The sequence below is a fragment of the Epinephelus fuscoguttatus genome, linkage group LG19, assembly GCF_011397635.1.
Source record: "Epinephelus fuscoguttatus linkage group LG19, E.fuscoguttatus.final_Chr_v1".
Lineage (NCBI taxonomy): Eukaryota > Metazoa > Chordata > Actinopteri > Perciformes > Serranidae > Epinephelus > Epinephelus fuscoguttatus.
Genome location: NC_064770.1, coordinates 31,728,132 through 31,747,419, shown reverse-complemented (window position 1 = coordinate 31,747,419; position 19,288 = coordinate 31,728,132). Strand labels below are relative to the sequence as shown.

At 41.8% G+C, this 19,288-nt stretch overlaps 1 protein-coding gene across 4 annotated transcripts in view; it reads right to left on the bottom strand.

The window, feature by feature from the left end:
* usp7 (ubiquitin specific peptidase 7 (herpes virus-associated)) overlaps positions 1 to 19,288 on the bottom strand; it is a 39,216-nt gene that overhangs the window by 6,077 nt on the left and 13,851 nt on the right. For 2 of the 4 annotated variants that reach the window (XM_049560128.1, XM_049560132.1), the window contains exons 11-27: positions 18,387 to 18,469; positions 18,130 to 18,239; positions 16,209 to 16,386; positions 14,221 to 14,365; positions 13,814 to 13,944; positions 11,381 to 11,515; positions 11,165 to 11,266; positions 9,507 to 9,612; positions 9,100 to 9,192; positions 8,913 to 8,980; positions 8,527 to 8,627; positions 6,465 to 6,618; positions 5,994 to 6,061; positions 3,865 to 3,973; positions 1,702 to 1,779; positions 1,477 to 1,577; positions 487 to 586 (exon numbers count right to left, since the gene is read on the bottom strand). In XM_049560128.1, the coding sequence (XP_049416085.1) occupies positions 487 to 586; positions 1,477 to 1,577; positions 1,702 to 1,779; positions 3,865 to 3,973; positions 5,994 to 6,061; positions 6,465 to 6,618; positions 8,527 to 8,627; positions 8,913 to 8,980; positions 9,100 to 9,192; positions 9,507 to 9,612; positions 11,165 to 11,266; positions 11,381 to 11,515; positions 13,814 to 13,944; positions 14,221 to 14,365; positions 16,209 to 16,386; positions 18,130 to 18,239; positions 18,387 to 18,469 (1,862 nt within the window). The remainder of the gene's footprint in view (positions 1 to 486; positions 587 to 1,476; positions 1,578 to 1,701; positions 1,780 to 3,864; positions 3,974 to 5,993; positions 6,062 to 6,464; positions 6,619 to 8,526; positions 8,628 to 8,912; positions 8,981 to 9,099; positions 9,193 to 9,506; positions 9,613 to 11,164; positions 11,267 to 11,380; positions 11,516 to 13,813; positions 13,945 to 14,220; positions 14,366 to 16,208; positions 16,387 to 18,129; positions 18,240 to 18,386; positions 18,470 to 19,288) is intronic. The other 2 variants (XM_049560130.1, XM_049560131.1) reach the window with 2 other exon arrangements.

Below are 19,288 nucleotides of genomic sequence, written 5' to 3'. Positions count from 1 at the left end.
AACACAGTTTCTGCATCAAACCCTCGACTGGGCAGCAATGCCACAAATAGAATCTGATTCTGTGGGAAACACTGCACTTTCTAACTTTAGAGCAGGTTACTCTAATTACTGCCTGTGAAATGTGTGTGTAACCAGTGAATGGTCAGCTTAAAATTAGCTCGGTACTTTCAAGAGCAATTTAAGAAATTCTGTCATTGTTGACCTCCAGTGGTCGAAGTTTTACTGTACGGTGTAGTTCAATAACATGAGACTTTCAGCCGGAGTTTGGTGCTTCAGACCGGTTTGAAAGTCATCTCTGACAGATTAGTTTGAAGATGTAAACCCTGCGAACAATGGCTGCCAAAGTGCCTGCTTGTGTCGACAGACTGAGCGGACCGGATCAAAAAATGCAAATATCTCACTGATGGCCGTTCAGAGGAGGAGTGACTAAAAATACACTAAGCACTAAAAACAGACACACAGGGAAGGCCTCACATTCGCACATACCTCTATTCTGAAGGTGCGGCTGGCAGCCGGATTTAAACATTCTAGCAGCTCGTCCTCCTGGTGAACCCCGATGATTTTATAGCTTACTATCTCTAACAGCCTTGCAGGGGGAGGAAGGGGGGGGGGAGACAGAGGGAGACAGGATTAATTCTCTACAGCAGCTTTTCAAAAGACAAACTGATTTCTCAGAGCAGAAAATCACATTAAACAGGGGATGACATACGTATTAGTCCACAAAAATATTAATTGGATGCAGATATAAAAAAATCCAGAGCTGTTAAAGACGACATCTTTACAAAAATGCCTTAGATTTGAGTTCCTCTGAAGGCACGGGGGAGGTAATCGTCTGGTGATGTCAGGCCATAATTTAAAGTACTTAAAATGTGTTTTTGGATAATTGTCACCCTGCTAATGAGCTCAAACTGTATTTTGCAAACATTAAAGGACTCTGAATGGCAAAAAGATTAAAAACAGTTCAACAAAACCTAAAATAACAGCTTAGGATACAGGCTGAAATTGATGAGACTGCACTCTTTCTAACCCGAGATACACTGTGGGGGAGGTGCGGCTTTATATGATCTGTGTTCACCCAGAATCTTATTTGACTGGGTGAACTTTTGTGAGCCCCCCTGAGTGCAGGATGAGTCATCAAACATTTGAAGGTGTTTTACCGGGAAAGAAAAGATGGGGATTTTGATGTAAAAATACCCTGATGCTGATTTTTTTTTATGTATAACCAGAGATAAATGATCAATTAACTCAGAGACACAATTAAAACTGGGAAAAAAACTGGGAAAATGTTTGTCTCTGGGTCTTTCAAGTTTGCCATGATGTTCAGATGGAGATCAGTGGCCACAATTGGAGCTCAACTCACTGGCAGGCACTGTTTTATTGTGGTAACCTTCCCAGATATATTTTAGTCAAACACGGAGAAACAGATGACATTGAAACAGTGACACAGACGCACACACACTCCTGCGGGGTGCATACCTGAGCTTCTCAGAGCCTTTTTCAGAGAGCTCCACTGCCTTTTTACATTCTTCCAAAAGGTCCCGCACACAGCCATGCTTGTCAGGGTAGAGGGTGATCTCCTGCAACACACACACACATGCACAGTTAACGCCTGTGTGCTGGAATCACAGCAACATCTGTGTCGTGACACATTTGTCAGGGGGAGTGTGAGTGTGTGAACGAGTGTTTAAAAGTGTGTGTTACCTCCTCTCTGAACTGGCTGTTGAGCCATATGGATTTAAAACTCCTCCTGTTCTCGAAGTCTGTTATCTTCATCTTTAACTGTGGACGCAGGAAGAGAGAGAAACAATCAGAAACAAGTTCGGCTGCGAGCTGCGTTTGAGAGGCAGTTAAATGTTAATGGCTGGCTGGCAGCACTCTGTGGTCAAATGTGTTTCCATAATTCAGATCCCACATAGTCCAATCAAAATTAAATGTGCGGTGCAACCGTGTGCACACAACAAAGCTTTTTCCATTTGCAGAGGGATCTCCCTTCACACTTTATCTCTACAGCTACAAATATGTTCTTTAAACTGCCAGAGAGACGGCACGTACCTACTGTTTATTTAAAGAATACTGATGGAAGATGATAAGCGTGTTGCTAATCTTTTCTAGAAGTTTGTCTTGTTCTTACACCCAGAGCTGTCTACCTTAGATGACAGCTGTCAGCTGGCTCAGGCCCTGATCAGACAGAGCGCGTTTTAGCAGCGTAGGGAGACTTTTTTTAATTGTTACAATGAGTGAAGCATTTTCCTCGCTGCTTTTGCATTGATGAGCGCCTCATATTTTTTGTGCACTAGTGCCCTGAAAAAACTTCAATCCAGCGTCATTCATATTGTCAATCAGATAAATTGAGTGGTGGGCCGTCTGTAGTAGCAATGGCAACAAGTAGTAGCATACAGCTAATGTTAGCCCACTTTTAGCATTGCCCTACGCAAGCTGCAAAACATATGTAAACATAACGAAGCCTCTACAACTTTCTTCCTATTTACCCGTTGTAATTAGGCTGCAACAACTGAAAACAGATTGTCAAACTGTCCCGGACTCATGTGCCGAGTGAAGCTCCTTGATCAGCTGTTGATTTCCTCTCTTTCCGAGGGTTTTCATGTACACACATGGTTTTCTAGTTTCCTGCAACTAATGCAGTACTTGGGAACAGCCTGAAAAGGTGCCCTCTGCCTGTCCTTTTTGATGCAGATTTTAAAGGTACCTGTTAAAGCCATTAAAGTCCTAGCTTCCTATTATTTTTTCAGTCACTTAAATGCAACACCTGACCTGGCATCTCAGGAATCTTTAATTAAAGGCAGGTGTGCTGAAGTGGGTGTGAAGCATGGAAGACGCCACAGGGTTACAGTCTTTAACCCATGCCTGTTTGGTTAATCTTAGTTTTTATTGTTTGATAAAGTCCTTTAAACCCCATTGATTTGAACTTTGTTTTTGTACAGGCCTGTTTATTTGGGTAAAGTTTGTTTGATGATTCGGGGTTCTCGAACCAAAGAACCCTGAATCATCAAACGCTGAGTTAAATTAAACCACAGGCTCATCATAGTTAATCATGTCTCCCGTTATGGCTTCTGTGGGAGGCTATTTTTTAAATTATGTGGAAGCCGCAATAGCTCCGATCTGTGAGTTTACTTCACAGCAAAATAGAGGTCAAGTCAAGGACAGGTAATCTGGTGGCTGCCTGGAAATATTAACAAAAAAAGATGCAGTCTGCTGCAAAAATAGTTGGTCAGATTTCAACAAATCAAGGCAGAATGATGCACGTTGTGTTTTGCAACCAGCAAAAAGCGCTCTGTCTGATCAGGGACTAAGGTAGCTTTAGCTTTGTTAGCGCTATTGAGCAGTTGGCCTGGCAGGAAAGGACACCTCCTTGTTGAAATATCTACTGGTTCAGCATTTGACATAAACCTGGTTTATCATGTAGACATAATGAAACTGTGCACTAAGTCTGAGTTATTTCACACACACCAAAAACTGCACAAGAGGAAATAATGAATCTTAAAGCAGGGCTGCACGCAAATAATCAATTTGTTTATAAAACATTAAAAGGCCCATTGCAATATCAACTTTAACAATCCAAAAGCCAGTAATATTCAATTTACTCTAATGTAAAGCCAAGAAATGCAGGACATTCTCACATTTGAGAAAGTTAAACAAGGTCTGAGTAAAACAGAAGTGATGAGCAAAAGGCCAAACAAGAAACAGACACATCTAAGAAACTGCTTCAAACATTAAAGTCACTTTTTTGGCACGAAAGCAGCCATCATGGGCCAAAATATACTTCCAAGAACTCGTGGGAAAGAAAACAAATACACTAAACACAAACCACCCCCTGAGGTCCCAGAGCTGGCAGACGTCTCCTACCTGCTGATAGTAGAGTTTCTTGGGCTGCCGAGGTTTGAAGAATTGCAGCAGGTCCCGCAGCGTTCCCTCATAGTTGTGTCTGAGAGGATTCCCTGGACCGTCCCTGTACCTGGCCACCACACCACCAGGCAGGGGGGGAGGACGACCAAGGGTAGGAAAGAAGGATGACAGGAGAAGAGAAACAGAGGGTGGGAAAAAAAACAGAAGAGGAAAAAGGACAAAAGAAAACGGCAAGTGGACAAGGAGAGAAAAGAGGGAGAGGTGGGTGAACAGGAAGGGAAGACGAAAAATTCCGAGAGATGCCGAGGCAGAGCGGAGGAGTGATGGAGGGGTCGAGAGGAGGACAGGACAGAGGCAGAGTGGGAGGAGTTAGAGGAAAACAACAAAGAAAGGTGGGGGGGGACAGGTTACGCAACATTTCTACTGACAACTGCAAGTAGGCAAATCAAAGGCAAACATGACATAAGCTGAGGAGAATGAGAATGACAACGCAGTCGATGTTTTTCTTTCTGTACGTCCGCAGGAGGTTTGCTCAGTGTTGGGACAACCATTTTAAAATACAGGTATTCTTATAGACAGGTGCTGGATCATAAACCCTGACTGAAAGTACCAAAAATTCCACACTAACAATCATTAATTTTACCTTAAATTACATTTACATACCACATAACGTGAGATCATGATTGGGTGCATGGGATCTAACAGGAACAGTACTTTTACTTGACCATCTTTACCTTTAAACAACCAGCATGCTTTTGTTTATGGTGCTTTTAGCGACGTTAGTTCATTCAAACCATCATTCTGCAACAGTTTCCCCTAAGCTGGCCGCTTTGGCCTGGCAGGTGTGCTGGTGCAGCCTACCACCACACCAGACTCCATTCACAAATTCAAAATTTTTAAGTTCTGTCAATATTTAAGAGTTACTCAACATTTATCAGTTACTTGTCGATATCCACATTAAACTCTCTTCACATCGGCATAAAATAGATTAACTGCACAGCACCTATCCACAAAGAATATGACACTTTTTAAGCTGGTTCGTCTGCTACTCATATCATTTCTTTGTTACAACGCTAGACGCAAATGCCAGGAGTTGAGTTTTCACTGAAACAAAATCTTGCCTGGTGAGTTAACTGTATGCCAAATAAATACGAGCACACAAGACTGAATTGACTCCTGGGTTACATATAACCAGTTGCTGACAAACCATGCAGCATTTAAACATTTAAAAGGCTGTTTTTTTTTTAGATGGAGTTTGGCGCGGGGCTCACTCCACATAAAACCAACCACTGGAGCTACACTGCATCACTTCCAGCAAACATCAGAGAACAATAAGGACAAAACATCGTCACTGATCTGTTGTGACTGAACATTCTCTGGTCTGGCTCGACTAAAAACACGAAAACACCACTAGCACGTTTGCATGACGTTCATCACTGAGCCTGTGCGTAAGCGGTAGCCTACAGCAACATCTTCACCTCACCTTTTCCACTGACTTTAGCAGTTAAGATAACAGACTGTCCTGCTGTTATTACAGACATGTGAACTTATCACAGACACTCATCAGTTGTCGTTATTTTTGGCATTACAGTTATAGGGGAAACACGTCTGCACTATGCACCGATAGTAGTATTTCAGGAAAGTCTTATAATGATTATTGTGATAAAGCCATTTATCATGATCTTTTACCACAATAATGACAGCATGAAAAATGTATTCTAGCACATCCTGAACGACCTTGAAACCACACTTATCATTTCATACACTGCGAGTGAAACAACACTGCAAGTTGAACTTTTAAAGTAGGAATAATTAGTCCACAGCAAAAGCACAATCGGTGAATTTCAAAACAAATGCTAGAGCTCTCCCTGCCCTCGTCCTCTATCTTTTTCCTGTTGTGTCTAATCTCATGCACCAATTTTTTTATTACAAAACTCCTTAAACACGTTAAAAACAATAAATGAGATTTGTTTTATTTCTCGTGGCTTTTTCAGTGCTGTGTTTTGAATGTGATTACACACAGCTTTACTACATTCACAAAGTTTGCACCTCTTGGGTGTGTGTCAAAGTTAGTGATCATATGACCGTTATTTCTGTGTGAGTGTGTGTGGATGAGACAAGCCTCCTACCCCTGTGACTTGAAGAACTGCAGCAGCATGGGATCTGTGTTCAACCTCTGCGCTACTGTCTTGGCCACCTGACAGACAAACAACAGCACAAACGTTACAATCGAGGATCACCACAGGCCTGTCAGATTTCATCTGTGTCTGCGAACTGAAATACCAGCAGGGAGACTACAAGGAAAGAAACATTTGAGGATAAAATTCATAAAACATCAAGCTCAGAACTTGGCAGGCTCTAAGCATTCACAGTATCAAGCACCAGAACTTTTATAAAAGATATTTGACAGATCAACTCTCTGACTGTGTCTGAGGGCAGAACAGTGTCCCCTAAATGTCCTTCCTTACTCATGGCTGACTTCTCATTTAAAGCAGCAGTAAATTACCAAAGTATTTGATTTCAAACACATTGAAATTACCACCTTATCCCCCCCCCCCCCCCCCCCACGCATTCATTAAAGGTGCCTGAGTGGCCCTTACCTGAAAATAGTTCATGCGGTTTGAGAGCGTGACGACGAAGCCGGGGTCGTTGTGGATGGTCTTGTCACAGAAAATGACGTCCACTCGGTGGTAGAGATCCCGGAAGTAGTCCTTGGCCGTTGGCAGCTCGCTGCTGTCATTCTCTGGGTCGTCCCTTAATGGTTGGAAGAAGGTAGGAAAGTGTGTACATTAAGGTACAGAACGTGCAGTGTGGACAGGAGAGGGCAGAGAGGACAATGGGAGGCAAGAGACAGAGAAAGATTGACAGGTTGGGAGAGGGGTATAAAGCAACAGAGGCAAAGGACAAAAAGATCCATCGTGTCTACCTAGTTATCTGCATCTACAGTGCCAATAAGATCAGTAAGCACCAGTAAATAGTCAGTGCCATCAAGTGGGATGAATACCAGCTTGATAGCCTCCAGCTTTAACGCTATTAAAGTTCACTTTAAAGTAAAATTATGATGAACAGAAACGCAATTTGACCATGTCATAAGAAAGTAATGAACAAACAGAAACAAGGTGCCCATCAGCAGAGCTGTGTTGTAAGCTGGGGGCCAGTGTTGACTATTTACTGGCATTTACTAACCTGTGGTGCTTCAGACCCAGGTAACTTTGTAGCTTTACTGTCACTGACTTGTAATTTAAACAAGTTAAGCTGGAGCTGAATGCAAACAAACTTAAAATTTCAGCCTATAAAGACGTCCTCAAATCCTCTCTATTACCATTCAAGCAGCTCATGATTTGCTTGATTCACGTGGGTCACATTCTCAAGTCGGAAAATGTGGAATAATCCTGAAAAATCACACCCCTATTAACCCTAGTGACGACATTACTAACCAAGAACTTTCTCTACATGCAAACACACTTCTCGCACCCGCTCCTCCTCTCCTACCTCTCTGTTGTTTCTCTGTATTTCATCAGAAATACCAGTAAGAGTCCAGAGACACAAGAGTCCTCTGTCTGTCTCTCTGGTGTTTTATTGGGACAGAATTGAATAAATCGTACTGTGCACAACCAAAATCATAAAAGTTCAGGTTCAGGTTTTCTTCTAACAAACTGAAATTCTGTTTATCTTCAGTGTCCATCTCCAAAACGCACTGTGTGCATCTTTGACGTCTAACAAAAGTGGTGACTGCATTTCTTTCCTTATGATACATTTAAGTTTTATTTAAAAATCTAGACATATTTACATTCACGCAGTTTTCTTCACTGCCCTTTTTTTTGGCATATTGCAACGTTTGCTGTAGGACTGATACCTTCTGGTAGTCAACATGCTCTTATCTGACCAAATTCTCATTGGTCGGACATGGTGGTTACTTTCATGAGGCCGTGTGTCCTGTGTCCACCAAAGTGTTTTTTTTCCTGGCTGAAAATGCATATCCGGAAGTGCCAGGGTGCTTTGGAGACGCAACATTTTAGTTGCGACAGCTTGCTATGATAAGGAATATCCACAAGGTACTTGCTCTGGATGAAGGGAAGGCTGAAGCACATAGAAAGAAAGGTTGGACCTGCCGATCTATGTGACCATCAGCAATAATTTCTCCTCCATTAACACTCTCTTTAGCACTCATGCATGATGTGACAGTTGGTCTTTGCGGTATTTCTTCCACCTGTTCTCCACTGTGATTGAAAGGCTAAGTGAAAAGCGACAGTAACAATTGCAATGTTTATCATTTTTTAAGTCTTGTTGAACAAGAAATACGGCAAACGTACAGCACTTAGAATAGACGCTCAGCAATCCCCGGCGCTCCAAAGTCCCCATGCAACACTGGCCTCAGGGGAATAAAAACGCTTTGGTGGGCTCATTGCATATGGCTGATTTAGATTATCTCTCCAATCTCCCTCTCGCTGACCTATTGACTGGTTGAAGAGAAGGTAGAGTTTTAGTCAACCAAGACTGTTTTTGGTTGACGATGGCTTTGATACAATGTGCTAACCCTTCACAGCAAACATAACAACTCAGCCATGTAGCTGTGAAGTTCAAAATCTATTTTGATATAAATTAGCTCACACTGCACACACCACAAGTTAAACACACATACACATACAAGACTGGTCTTACTTCTGGAAGACAATGATGTCCCCGTCCATGAGCTCATCCAGGGCCTTGTCCAGAGAGACATCATAGTCCTGTATCCGCTCTGTTAGATTGGGCTTTACTTCCTGTAACACACACGGCATCATGGGAAATGTAGTCAAATGAAGCCGCCTGCTGAGTGCATGACTGTATTTGTTTAAGGATGTGTAAACACGCAACTACAGATGGGTAAGAGTGAGAGGAGAGAGATGCTGCATACGACAGTGTGAAAGTTTGCACAAGAAAGTTTATGAGACAAAGCTTGTGTGCCACATAGAGGAGCACGAGTGTGAAGGAGCTGCTGAAGAGTGAGAACAAGTGAGAGAAAGACAAGAATGTGTCGGCAAGTGAGCGCTACATAAATAGATCACCTCATAGAGGATAAGGCTAGTTTCCTGCTGAAACCCTGCTCTCTCACACATGACTGGTAGAAGGTCTCCTGTTTACAGAGGGAGAAGAGAGCAACACAAACATGATTTAATCTTAAAGTTCAAGGCATTTTATATAAAGCATGACTGAGTTAGGCTTAAAATAGACTAGGACATCGCCACCACTTACTTATTTTGCAGGAAATAGGTGTGTAGATATGTCCACAATAATTTAAGCTTCTGGTTTTGGGGTCATACATCTTCAAGAACAACATGACATCATCTAAAGAGAGAAAGAGACAAAGACATTACATAAGAAATTGCCTACATAACCACAACTAGTGCTAAACTTAAAAATATTAAACACACATAACTACCTTAAACTACTACTATAACAGATTTGTCACCTTGAAAATTAAATGGAAGAATGATGTAGCAGTCATGCTGCATAAGCTTGAAATTGTCAGAGACATTGGCACCTACCGAACGAGTCACTGACTCTAAATCGAATACCATAAACAAAATAAAGTGCCACAACGTGTGAAACGCTGCTGAAACCGACACTGAGCTGGACGAGGATTGACGAGTGGGACTTACGGTCTTTGTCGAACTTGGGTAACGTGGCCCCACTGGCTGCCATCTCCGGATCCACCGTCTCCAGAAATATTGTCCAGGGGTTCTCATTGTCGCTCAAGTCGATCATCTGAAACACAAACATGCACCAACTTTGAAAAAAAAAGACAGTGGTGTAAACATTCATGGGGACAAGTGCTCGTGTTATACACTTGAACCTGATTTATGGTGGGCGCTCTACACTTCTGACGAGTATCTCTCAACTGAAATCACGTATATATCCAACAGAAAAGTCTGTCACTAGGAGGCTTTTCAGGATAATTGGTGTTGACTTATTGTACAATTTGTTGACACGACCTCAAATATTTTGCTGACCTCGATATCACCCGCTGTGTTTACATCTCCACCCACGCCTACTTGCACAAGTCTTAAGACAACTAAAACATTTCAGACAACACAGCGTAGCTTACTGGTCCCCTGCTTCTGCACTTTTGGAGTGGAAGACTCACAGTCCTGATAGTCGTTAGCTTGCCAACCTTTGGCAACAAGCCCAAAGAGCACGTCATTTGTAGTTTTAGCCTCCAACAACTTCACCCTCCACTATGTTAATCCACAAGCAAAGAGCCTGGCCACCAGGCCGTCCACTCCTGGGAGCCGACTGCAGCACACCAGCCGGACTATGAAGGTAACTGCTGAGCTTCTATAACCTTGTTTTTTTAGTCTTAAAAAGTACATTAAATGTTCTTTTCACAATTCAACTCCAATGTCTAAATATTCTTAAGAATCAAAAGTTAACTGCTGATTGAAAGAGTGTACTACATTATTATGCCCTTATATAATCATTATATCAGTGGCATAAAATGGTTTCAAAATGACTATAATATTGCAATTATTTCTGGGACAATATATCGCTCAACCAAAGTAGTTATAGTGACAGGTCAAGAATTTTGTTCTGTCAGGGACACTGTCATATTTGGACATGCAATGTGATAGGGTAGTCACACTGCATCACTTATTCGCCCTGTAACTCGCTCAATGAACGCACAGACCACCCTTATTCTTGCGCTCCTGTTGACTTCTCAGTGAAATTAAGTTTTAAATCTCTTCCTCTTTAAATAACTGACTGATGTCATCAAATCCCTCCACTATCAAAATGCAAAAGAACCAAAGTAAAGCAGATATAGTTACAAAACAAACAGCTGACAGAATGATATATATACACTAAACGGGATGATATACTGTAACTGAACAAGCCACCTGGAGGATGGTGCCTGGGTACCATGGAGAAGACTGACACCTTTCGCAGCAGCATAATTTTCATTTTAGTTGAACGACACTCCTCAAAAGTGTCAACAGCCCTAACACAAGTCAGGCTGAAAGGGGGCTCAAAGAATCAGTGACTGTCCACTGATAGATGTTTTGGTCACTATTGTAACCGCTACTCTTTGCCTAGCATGACTGAGAGGTCTCAATATGGGATACACCCCATCCAGATTCACATATCCCGCTTCCATTGTGTGAAGTAACCTAAATTAAACATGTCCCAGAACTATATCTGTACTGGAAGCACAGCAAACACAGTGGTAGCTTCTCATCTTCTTTCCAAAAATGTCCAATGAGCACTAAAAACACCAATACAGGTGACACCCATAAACAGGTCGACCGGAAACACAGACACTTACCGACTTGTTGCAGTCGGCCTCGTAGTCGAGCATGGCGGGTCGCTTAGTTCCGTTGCTCCGGGCCTGCATGGGCCACAGCCTCATTTGGTCCTGTGGGAAACCCTGCAGCAAATCAAAAGCTGGGTTACAGCAGTGACTCAACATACAGTGTATGTGGGATAAATACATTTCAATCAGGTCAGCTGCATCAAAAACACACACTATTGAGTGTCTCACCATGGTCTGGGAGAGGGTCTGGACAAACTCTTGCAGCGTAGAGCTCTTGAGGACCTTGAAGACTGTGTACTTCACCTTCTCTTCGTCATACATGTCGTTGCCCTGATGCCCACAGAACTGGTCCTCTGTTACTATCTGTCCAGTGGAGAAAACGACAAGAAAACAACCTCAGTAAATGATGGTAAAACTGGATATACCTTTTTTTATACACATTTAAAACTGCATGAGTAGCGTCCATATCTTGCACAGCTTGTTTTAATCAAAAGCTTAGTAACAAAGGGCACATAGACTTTTCAGATTTTGTCTTAATGACACAACATCACACACAAAACAAGTGAGAGTGCATTTGTCTTGAACTAAGATCCTCTGCTGAGATCAGTTTTAACAAATGAGAAAAGAAGTCTCTCCCTATTGTCCTAAAACTACCCCTCCAGAGAAAAGTAATAAAGCGAAATTAGCCTTTTGTCTCAACGCGATACTTGACAGAATAATATGAAGCAGAGCAGCTGACATCTTTGAACACAATAAACCTTTATCTTTTAACAAGCCCTTTCCCTATTATCACTCTTCTCACCATATCAACCACAGTGTCGGCCACAGTTCAGCTGAAGTGCCCACAGTCTTGCCTGCTGCTTACAGGTCACTCTCGATCAGAGAAAACAACTGTGGACTCTGCTTTACACAAATGGTGTGGTTGGCCATTTTGTTGATTGCTTGGAGAGCCCTCAGTGTATGTGCCAATATATAACTGGTAACTGGTAAAACTGGATCTGATATAAAAGGTAAAATTGTATTGATGGAGTGCTAATGCACACAAGCTTTAAATGTTATACTCTGCTGGTCAGATTCGAGGTAGTCTTTATTCAACTCTTAAACATATCTAACCGATTTTACAAGTATTTTTTTTAATGCTGAAAGTCAATTAAAGCAGCGCAGTTTTATCTTCATCTTGTATTACCTTCTAATACCTGGACAGATAGAAAATACATACAGATCTTGGAATGGTCATATCAACTATAACACAAGATAAGGGCTGGGCAATAAATCAAATTTTAGTTTTGAATACAATTTTTGATTTCAATGATTATGAAAACAAGATGCAAGATAAAACGATTATAGTACTGCAGGCCACAGTAGCTTTGTCACCTGACCAGACGACATTGCTCGGCCACATGAATCGAACATTTACATTTAAAAAAACATCAGATGGAACTGTTGATAGGAGCACCATCCTCTGCGATTTCTGCATTAAGGAATTTTCATACCATCGCCTGAAATATCACCTCAACGCAAAGCATTTAGCAGCAACCCCGGAGGTCCAAGCTAGCACAGCCTCTGATGCTAGCGCTAGCTGCCAGCCTCGTCAAGCCACACTCAACCAGGAGTTCAGATGCAACCAAGTCTACCTGTGACCAACTAACTACACCCTTACAAAATGGATTGCAGACCAGTTTGGGTGGAGCATGTAATTAATTAGACTGCCCTAGTTAAAACGTTTCTGCTATCTGGAAGCACTTTGCTTTCAAGAAGTCCAACGACGAACGACAACAAATACTGTGCAAAATTTCATGCACCGTGTTGTCCTCTCTACGAGGCAATCCGACCAAATTGCTTAGTCATATTAAATCAAATCACAAAGTGGTTTATGACCCAAACAATAAAGGAGCAAAATACAATGAAACATAAAAAGACCTTGACTTCTTCCACCGCAACACAGTCATCGATTAAGGACACTATTTATAATACAACTGCCTGCCCATACAGCTCTTGAAGATATGATGAAATAACCAAAAACATCACAGACTTCTCGCAAAAGACACGTGGCCAATGAGCACTGGTAAACACTTTGGACAGGTGTTACATGATGCCAATGCATCACCATTTCACCAGAGTTACACTGCCTGCCCTGTACAGCTGAATACTCTGCCAACACAACAGACGTGGCATATATATTTGTTGACATTTCTTTCTCATTTTCTCAGTTAAAGTTTTATGTTCAAGAAAATCCACAGACACAAGTTCTTTTTCAATAAATGTATGTATGTTCCAAAATCAATGAGTAATCGTGTTAAACAGTCGAGACCTCAACAAGCCGTACACAATATATATTAAGTCCCATCTCAATTCTAACTCTTAGTAATTATGCACTCTTGCAGACTTAATGTAATGAGCAGCACATCCCTCACACACAGTATGTAAGACCAAAGCCTGCTAGCTCCCAATCTGCTGGTTTGGCAACATTAGTGCTACACTGCTTCAGCTACTTTACAGCACTGCAACAACAATGTCAGGACAGCCTCCAGATTCCCACTGCACCTTCCACTCTGTGAAACGTGAAGCCAAAATGGCAGATGTATACTCTTAAAGCACCAGCAAAGTCTGCAAAGCATTGCAACACATAAGTGCACTCGAACAGCCGTTGTGGTTTCCTACCTGGACCTGCATGTAGAGGTGAGCCTCTTGGCGCTCCTTCCTCTTCTGTGCCTCCACCCTTTTCTCCTCCTGCAGACGCTCCACCAGCTGCTGGGGGATGTCCACGTCAGTCATCGGCTGGAGCACCTCACCTGGTTCAGAGAGAGAGAGAGAGAGAGAGGGAGTGAGTATCACCTCGCAGACAGAGTGCAGCACAGTAACATTTGTGTATGATGTAGTCAGTAAGGCAGAAAGAACTGGAAACAGGAATTAAATTACCCTGTATATTTATGAAGTGTTGTACTTAAGGACAGATTAGTGTGGGCACTTGAGGAGAATCATTCATGTACTTATGGGACAGTCTCTTAAGCCCAAGCTTCTGGTATTATTAGCCAGAAAGGCAGAGGGAGAAGTTGTGTGTTACTTACTGAGCTTGGACTCGCGGATGTAGACCAACATGTATGCGTTGGTGCAGTGGCGCACTGAGAGGTCGTCATCATGTCCACCATAGTTGTGCTCTATGGCCTCCTCCTTGGTGCACCGCGACACCACGTCATCATCAAACTTACACCACTGAAGACAGAGAGGGATAGACAAGATGGAGGGGAGGGTGTGGTTAAAGGAGAGATGAGGAGGAGGAGAGGCGAGAAAGAGGAGGATAAGGAGAAGAGGGAAAGAGAAGCCAGGGAAGGAGATGGGAGAAAACCAGAAGACACTTAAGACAACCATTTATGTCAGGCTTTAAATCAACCCCAAGGCATGCAAATGAATAATGCTAAAAACCAACACTCATTTCCCCATATCATTTTATGGTGTAATATCCATAAACTTCCCATTGACCTCCCCTTAAAAGGATAACTATCACAGGGGTGCTCAACCAGCCAACCTTTTCTATCAATCATAAATTAAACTCCAGACGTCACTTTAATGCGTGTGTGAGAGTCATGAGCTCACTGGAGAGTGGGTGTGTAAGCAGGTTTTAGACATACAACTACTTGGGATTTGTACATTTAATTTTTGTGTGTGGAAAAAAACAGACAATATGAGGACTGAGCTAAAATGCTCAAAAGGTACACTATGTGGGCTTTTCCTTAGAGAAATAAAAATGTTAAAGGATGTTTATGAGCTGCAAACTTTATCCTACTATGTAGCTAATTCTGGTCTTCTTTTAAGTAGCTTATCTGGCTTATTTGTAAAACCCTGAGTCTGAGTAGGTAGCTCAGCAAGTGCTTCACCTGGTTTTCAACACCTTGTTTTATATTTTTGGAATATTTTGTCACTAAAGAACTAGCAGCTACTTCTTTATCTTAGCTGTGGCATCTATTTTTAAAAGCCAGAAGCAGAAAAATGACAATGTTCTATGGGCAGAACATATATACCTGGTGTTTGACATTATTCTTTAGCATTGACTGTTTCTGCTTATCCATTATTTCAGCTCTTATTTCTAAGGTCTACATAATAGGGATGGGCATGTCTACTCCAGTACTTCATTTGGATGTCAGTATTAATATATAGAGTAATCACAGCACAACCTCCCACGTCAACAGCCCTTTTTTCACTGCATGAAAAAGCCTCTGGGAAAGGTTACAATCGGCATTCACACCCAGGTCAAATGACTCTGCAGTAGTCACGGCTTTGATCAGCATTGATGAAAACATGCGCTAATTTTAGCCCCTTACTGGTGAAATGCAATGACACACCACCACAAAATACCGTCCTTCTCAACCCAAGCAGCACTCAAACATCAGTCCAAATGAGTCTGCACCGAGCTTGAAAGCAAGACTGAGTAAGAGACATATAAAAAGAAGTAACCAGTGATAAGTTTTCTCAGGGCTCCATGCTGCTTTCTTCTGTTTACTGGCCTGTTTTGTGGCCTGTCTGTGATGTCAAATGTGACACTAAAAAGACTTCAGGTCGGGGAACAGATGGTGAGCTGCCCCTTCAGTGCTCGTCTAACCTATGTAATGGCAGCAACAGAAAGTTTGTGGGGGTTTTTCATGATAACTTCAAATTTAAAGCTAATTAAAGCCTGGCTGATCAATATCTGAATTCAAAATTGTACTTGTGTTCCATTGTTGGCCAATTGACTTTCCTATTCTTACATTAGACTTATTTTTCCCCAAGTACTCAAATACTCTATAATAATTTACAAGTACTGGAGTAAGGAGGAAACTTAAAATTCCCATCCCTGCTTCACAAAAACTCTGTACAAAAATTTGCATCTCAAATATGGTAGATGATCCCAATGTGGAAGTCCATCATATCAAATGTTCACTCATCATGACACAGAAGATCTCATATCTAAGGAAGCTGAGCACCCGCGTGTTAGTTTATCACCAGTATTATGAGAGCAGAAACCCCAACCATGCCCACAGAATTTTTGGTGTAAGGTGGATAAAAAAAAAATTGTCCTCACTATTGGTTCCTTGACACTCACTTTGCCGTCTCCTTTTGGGTTAAGATAGACGACGTAGTGACCGCCATGGTTGTCCCCGCTGTGCACAAGCACGGCGTGCAGGATGTAGTTGGCTGGGTCCTTGGAGTCTGGCTTCTGGAGGAACTCATCCAGAGGTAACTGATCTGGAAACTCAAACCTACAGGAGGAAAAAGAGGAGGAAAGAGAAGCAGAGAGGAGCGATTAAGGGGACATGTAAGAAGAGGGAGAAAGGGAAGATGGAATACAAGGATGAGAGAGGCAGGGGGAAGAGAGTGGGGAGAAAAGGAGATGACAGGCAGGAGAAAATGGGACAGAAAGGCAAGAGGACAAAAAAGAGAGGGGGGGGCAGAAATAAAGATAAGATGAATAAAAGGGTCGAAAAAAGAGGATTGAAATGGGTCAAATATTGAGAGGAGGAACATTCGTACGAGAAAAAAAGCAAGAATTAAGATAATGATTCAAGGTAAACTGGCACTGCAGTGTGTGTGTGTGTGTGTGTGTGTGTGCGCGCGCAAGCGCATACAAAGCCCTCAGGGGGCCAGGTGCCAGTGGCAGCGTCACAAGGATGACTCAGAGTTTGTTGAAAAGAAAAAATTAGCTATTCTGGATGGCTGCGCGCATGTGTGTGTGTGTGTGTGTGTGTTCTGAAAGTGTCCCATTATCGTGGCAGATTATTAAAACACCATTAGCTCGCTCAAAGCTTTACGCAGAATGATAGGTCCTACAGGAAACACTCTCACTGACTCACTTTCTGACCGTCTTGGCGCAGGAGGTCAAAGTGTGCTGTTCAGACGACACAGGATCGAGTGCTGTTTCTGGAAATAGCCTGCTCCTTTAACCTATGGTAATATTGGCCACACCATCTCTAACAGGTTCCCACACATTTTCATGGACAAAATGTCAAAACTTTTCCATGACTTTCATGGACCAGTAATAATTTTTGCTGGCACTTGCCTGCCGTTTCAAACGCATAAGATTAAAACTCTATCAAAACATAACTTCACCTCCACCCTGAAGAATAACAAATTGAAAGGATGCAGTAAACTCACTATTGTCATATTTGGGGGGGGGGGGCGGGGAACGACACCATCTCATTCTATCTTATATTAAACACTGGTGTTGTGTCACTAATTCTGAAAAGATTTCCCATATTACAGAAATGACAGAGATAACCTCGTGTTTTGGATGTTGTTATCACACTATCAGTCAAGTGTCTGTGTTTTTGTTCCTGTGCTCATCACAGATCTGACACTTGACCCGCCTACCCGCTTTCATCTCTGGCTCTCTGACAGCTCTATGTGCCGCTGTTACCTGGCAAAGGCGGCGGTGTCGGGAATACGGCACAGAGGTCACCGGGGACCACCGGTAGATAATGACCTCATATTTAGGATCATAAAATGTATGTGAATTCATGAATATGTATTTTATTTCTGAAGAAATTCCTGTAATCTTAGGTTGCAACATCCAAACGATAGCTTAATTACATTTTTATGGATTATCACATATTGCAGTCATGTAACACATCTTTTAACTGATACTATGAAGTTAATTTTGGTATTCTCTACACTCAAGATGCAACACTGCATAATGTTTTGTACACAGACTACATATAAAGATACAGTCTGTGGCTTTGGTAATAAAATTTTTCGATTTAGGACTTGTTTAATTTTCAAATACATTTTCAACATGCTTAATGTTGATGATTACAACCATACAACATCAGTTTACACTTCAATTGGTTGAAAACAAAAAAACTAATATTTTTTAAAACTGAACTACTAAGACATTTTAGAACTCTTTAAGGACCTGCAGACACCCTGCTATATAAAAGTAAGTAAATTACAAGAATGAACATGCAGTGACAGCTGTGTGAGAGTGAAGGGAGGTATTTCTGTTCTACCTGTCATTAATCTTGATGTTTTGGTCGGTCTGTGGGTCATACATGAACCTCATCAGCTGCAGATGGAGGATTGGAGGGAAGGTGAGGAACTTCACCCCCTTTTCTGCTTCCTGTGGGGCAAAAAAAAGTCATTAGCAGTTAATGACATGACTTAAATACTAATGAGACAAAACATAACACTTAATGTAAGCAAACTGAAATAAACTAGAACAAAAAGACACATAAATAATTTAGATCCAGGCACTGTGAAGCCTCACCTGCAGGCCGTGCTCTCCTGCGTCGTATTTGTTGTCTCCGTCTAGCTGTTCGGTTGCAACATAATCTTTGAATGACTCGAAGACTGGAAATGAGCAGAAGGCACAGATGAGATCAAGACAAAATCCATATTAGTTAAAAATATAACTATTGACAGATGAAAATATTCATGTTCATATATATATAGGAAAGCTGTCAGCATTTCTTATATACTGTAAATAGCAGTGAACAGACTCTTGCAGCAGGAAATACATATTTTTATAGTGTGAAGAAATATATTTAGAGTGAGGCAACTTTTCTGGTCCCAAAAAGAGCAACTCATTTGCAGCTTATCTGGCCCCTACATACAGCATCCAAAAACTCAAAGGCATGGATTTGAAACAAGGGTCAATACCAGGTAACAACAAGCAGAGGTAAATAAAATAAACAATCAAATAAATAACCCAGTGTAACAGTCATTTAAGATGTCTGCTGACACACACACACACACACACACACACACACACACATTTCTATAACTATTAGGGGTGTCCCTGCTAAGAATGTACACAGTCGAATCTCATTCATCAAGTGTTGCCTATTCTCATTTGCGACATTAGTTTCCATTTTTTTTAACAACAGACAAAAGAGTTGGCACAATTAAAACATTTTCCTTTTTGATTTGGCTTCAGAATTGAATTTGTAGCAGGAAGCGTTCAACACATTGCTGTTTGTTGTGTTGGGGGTGTGCGTGTGCGGCAGCATCACTGTCCATAGTATTAAGAGGAAGCAGAGGAGATGGACCGACAGACGGATCTTGTCACTTAGTTCAGTTCCTGTTTGCTTGCTGTGGCTGTAAACAACCCTTCAGACTCTCTCTTCAGGCCCTTTCACACCTGAGAGTTCAAGTCTAGTTTCACACTGC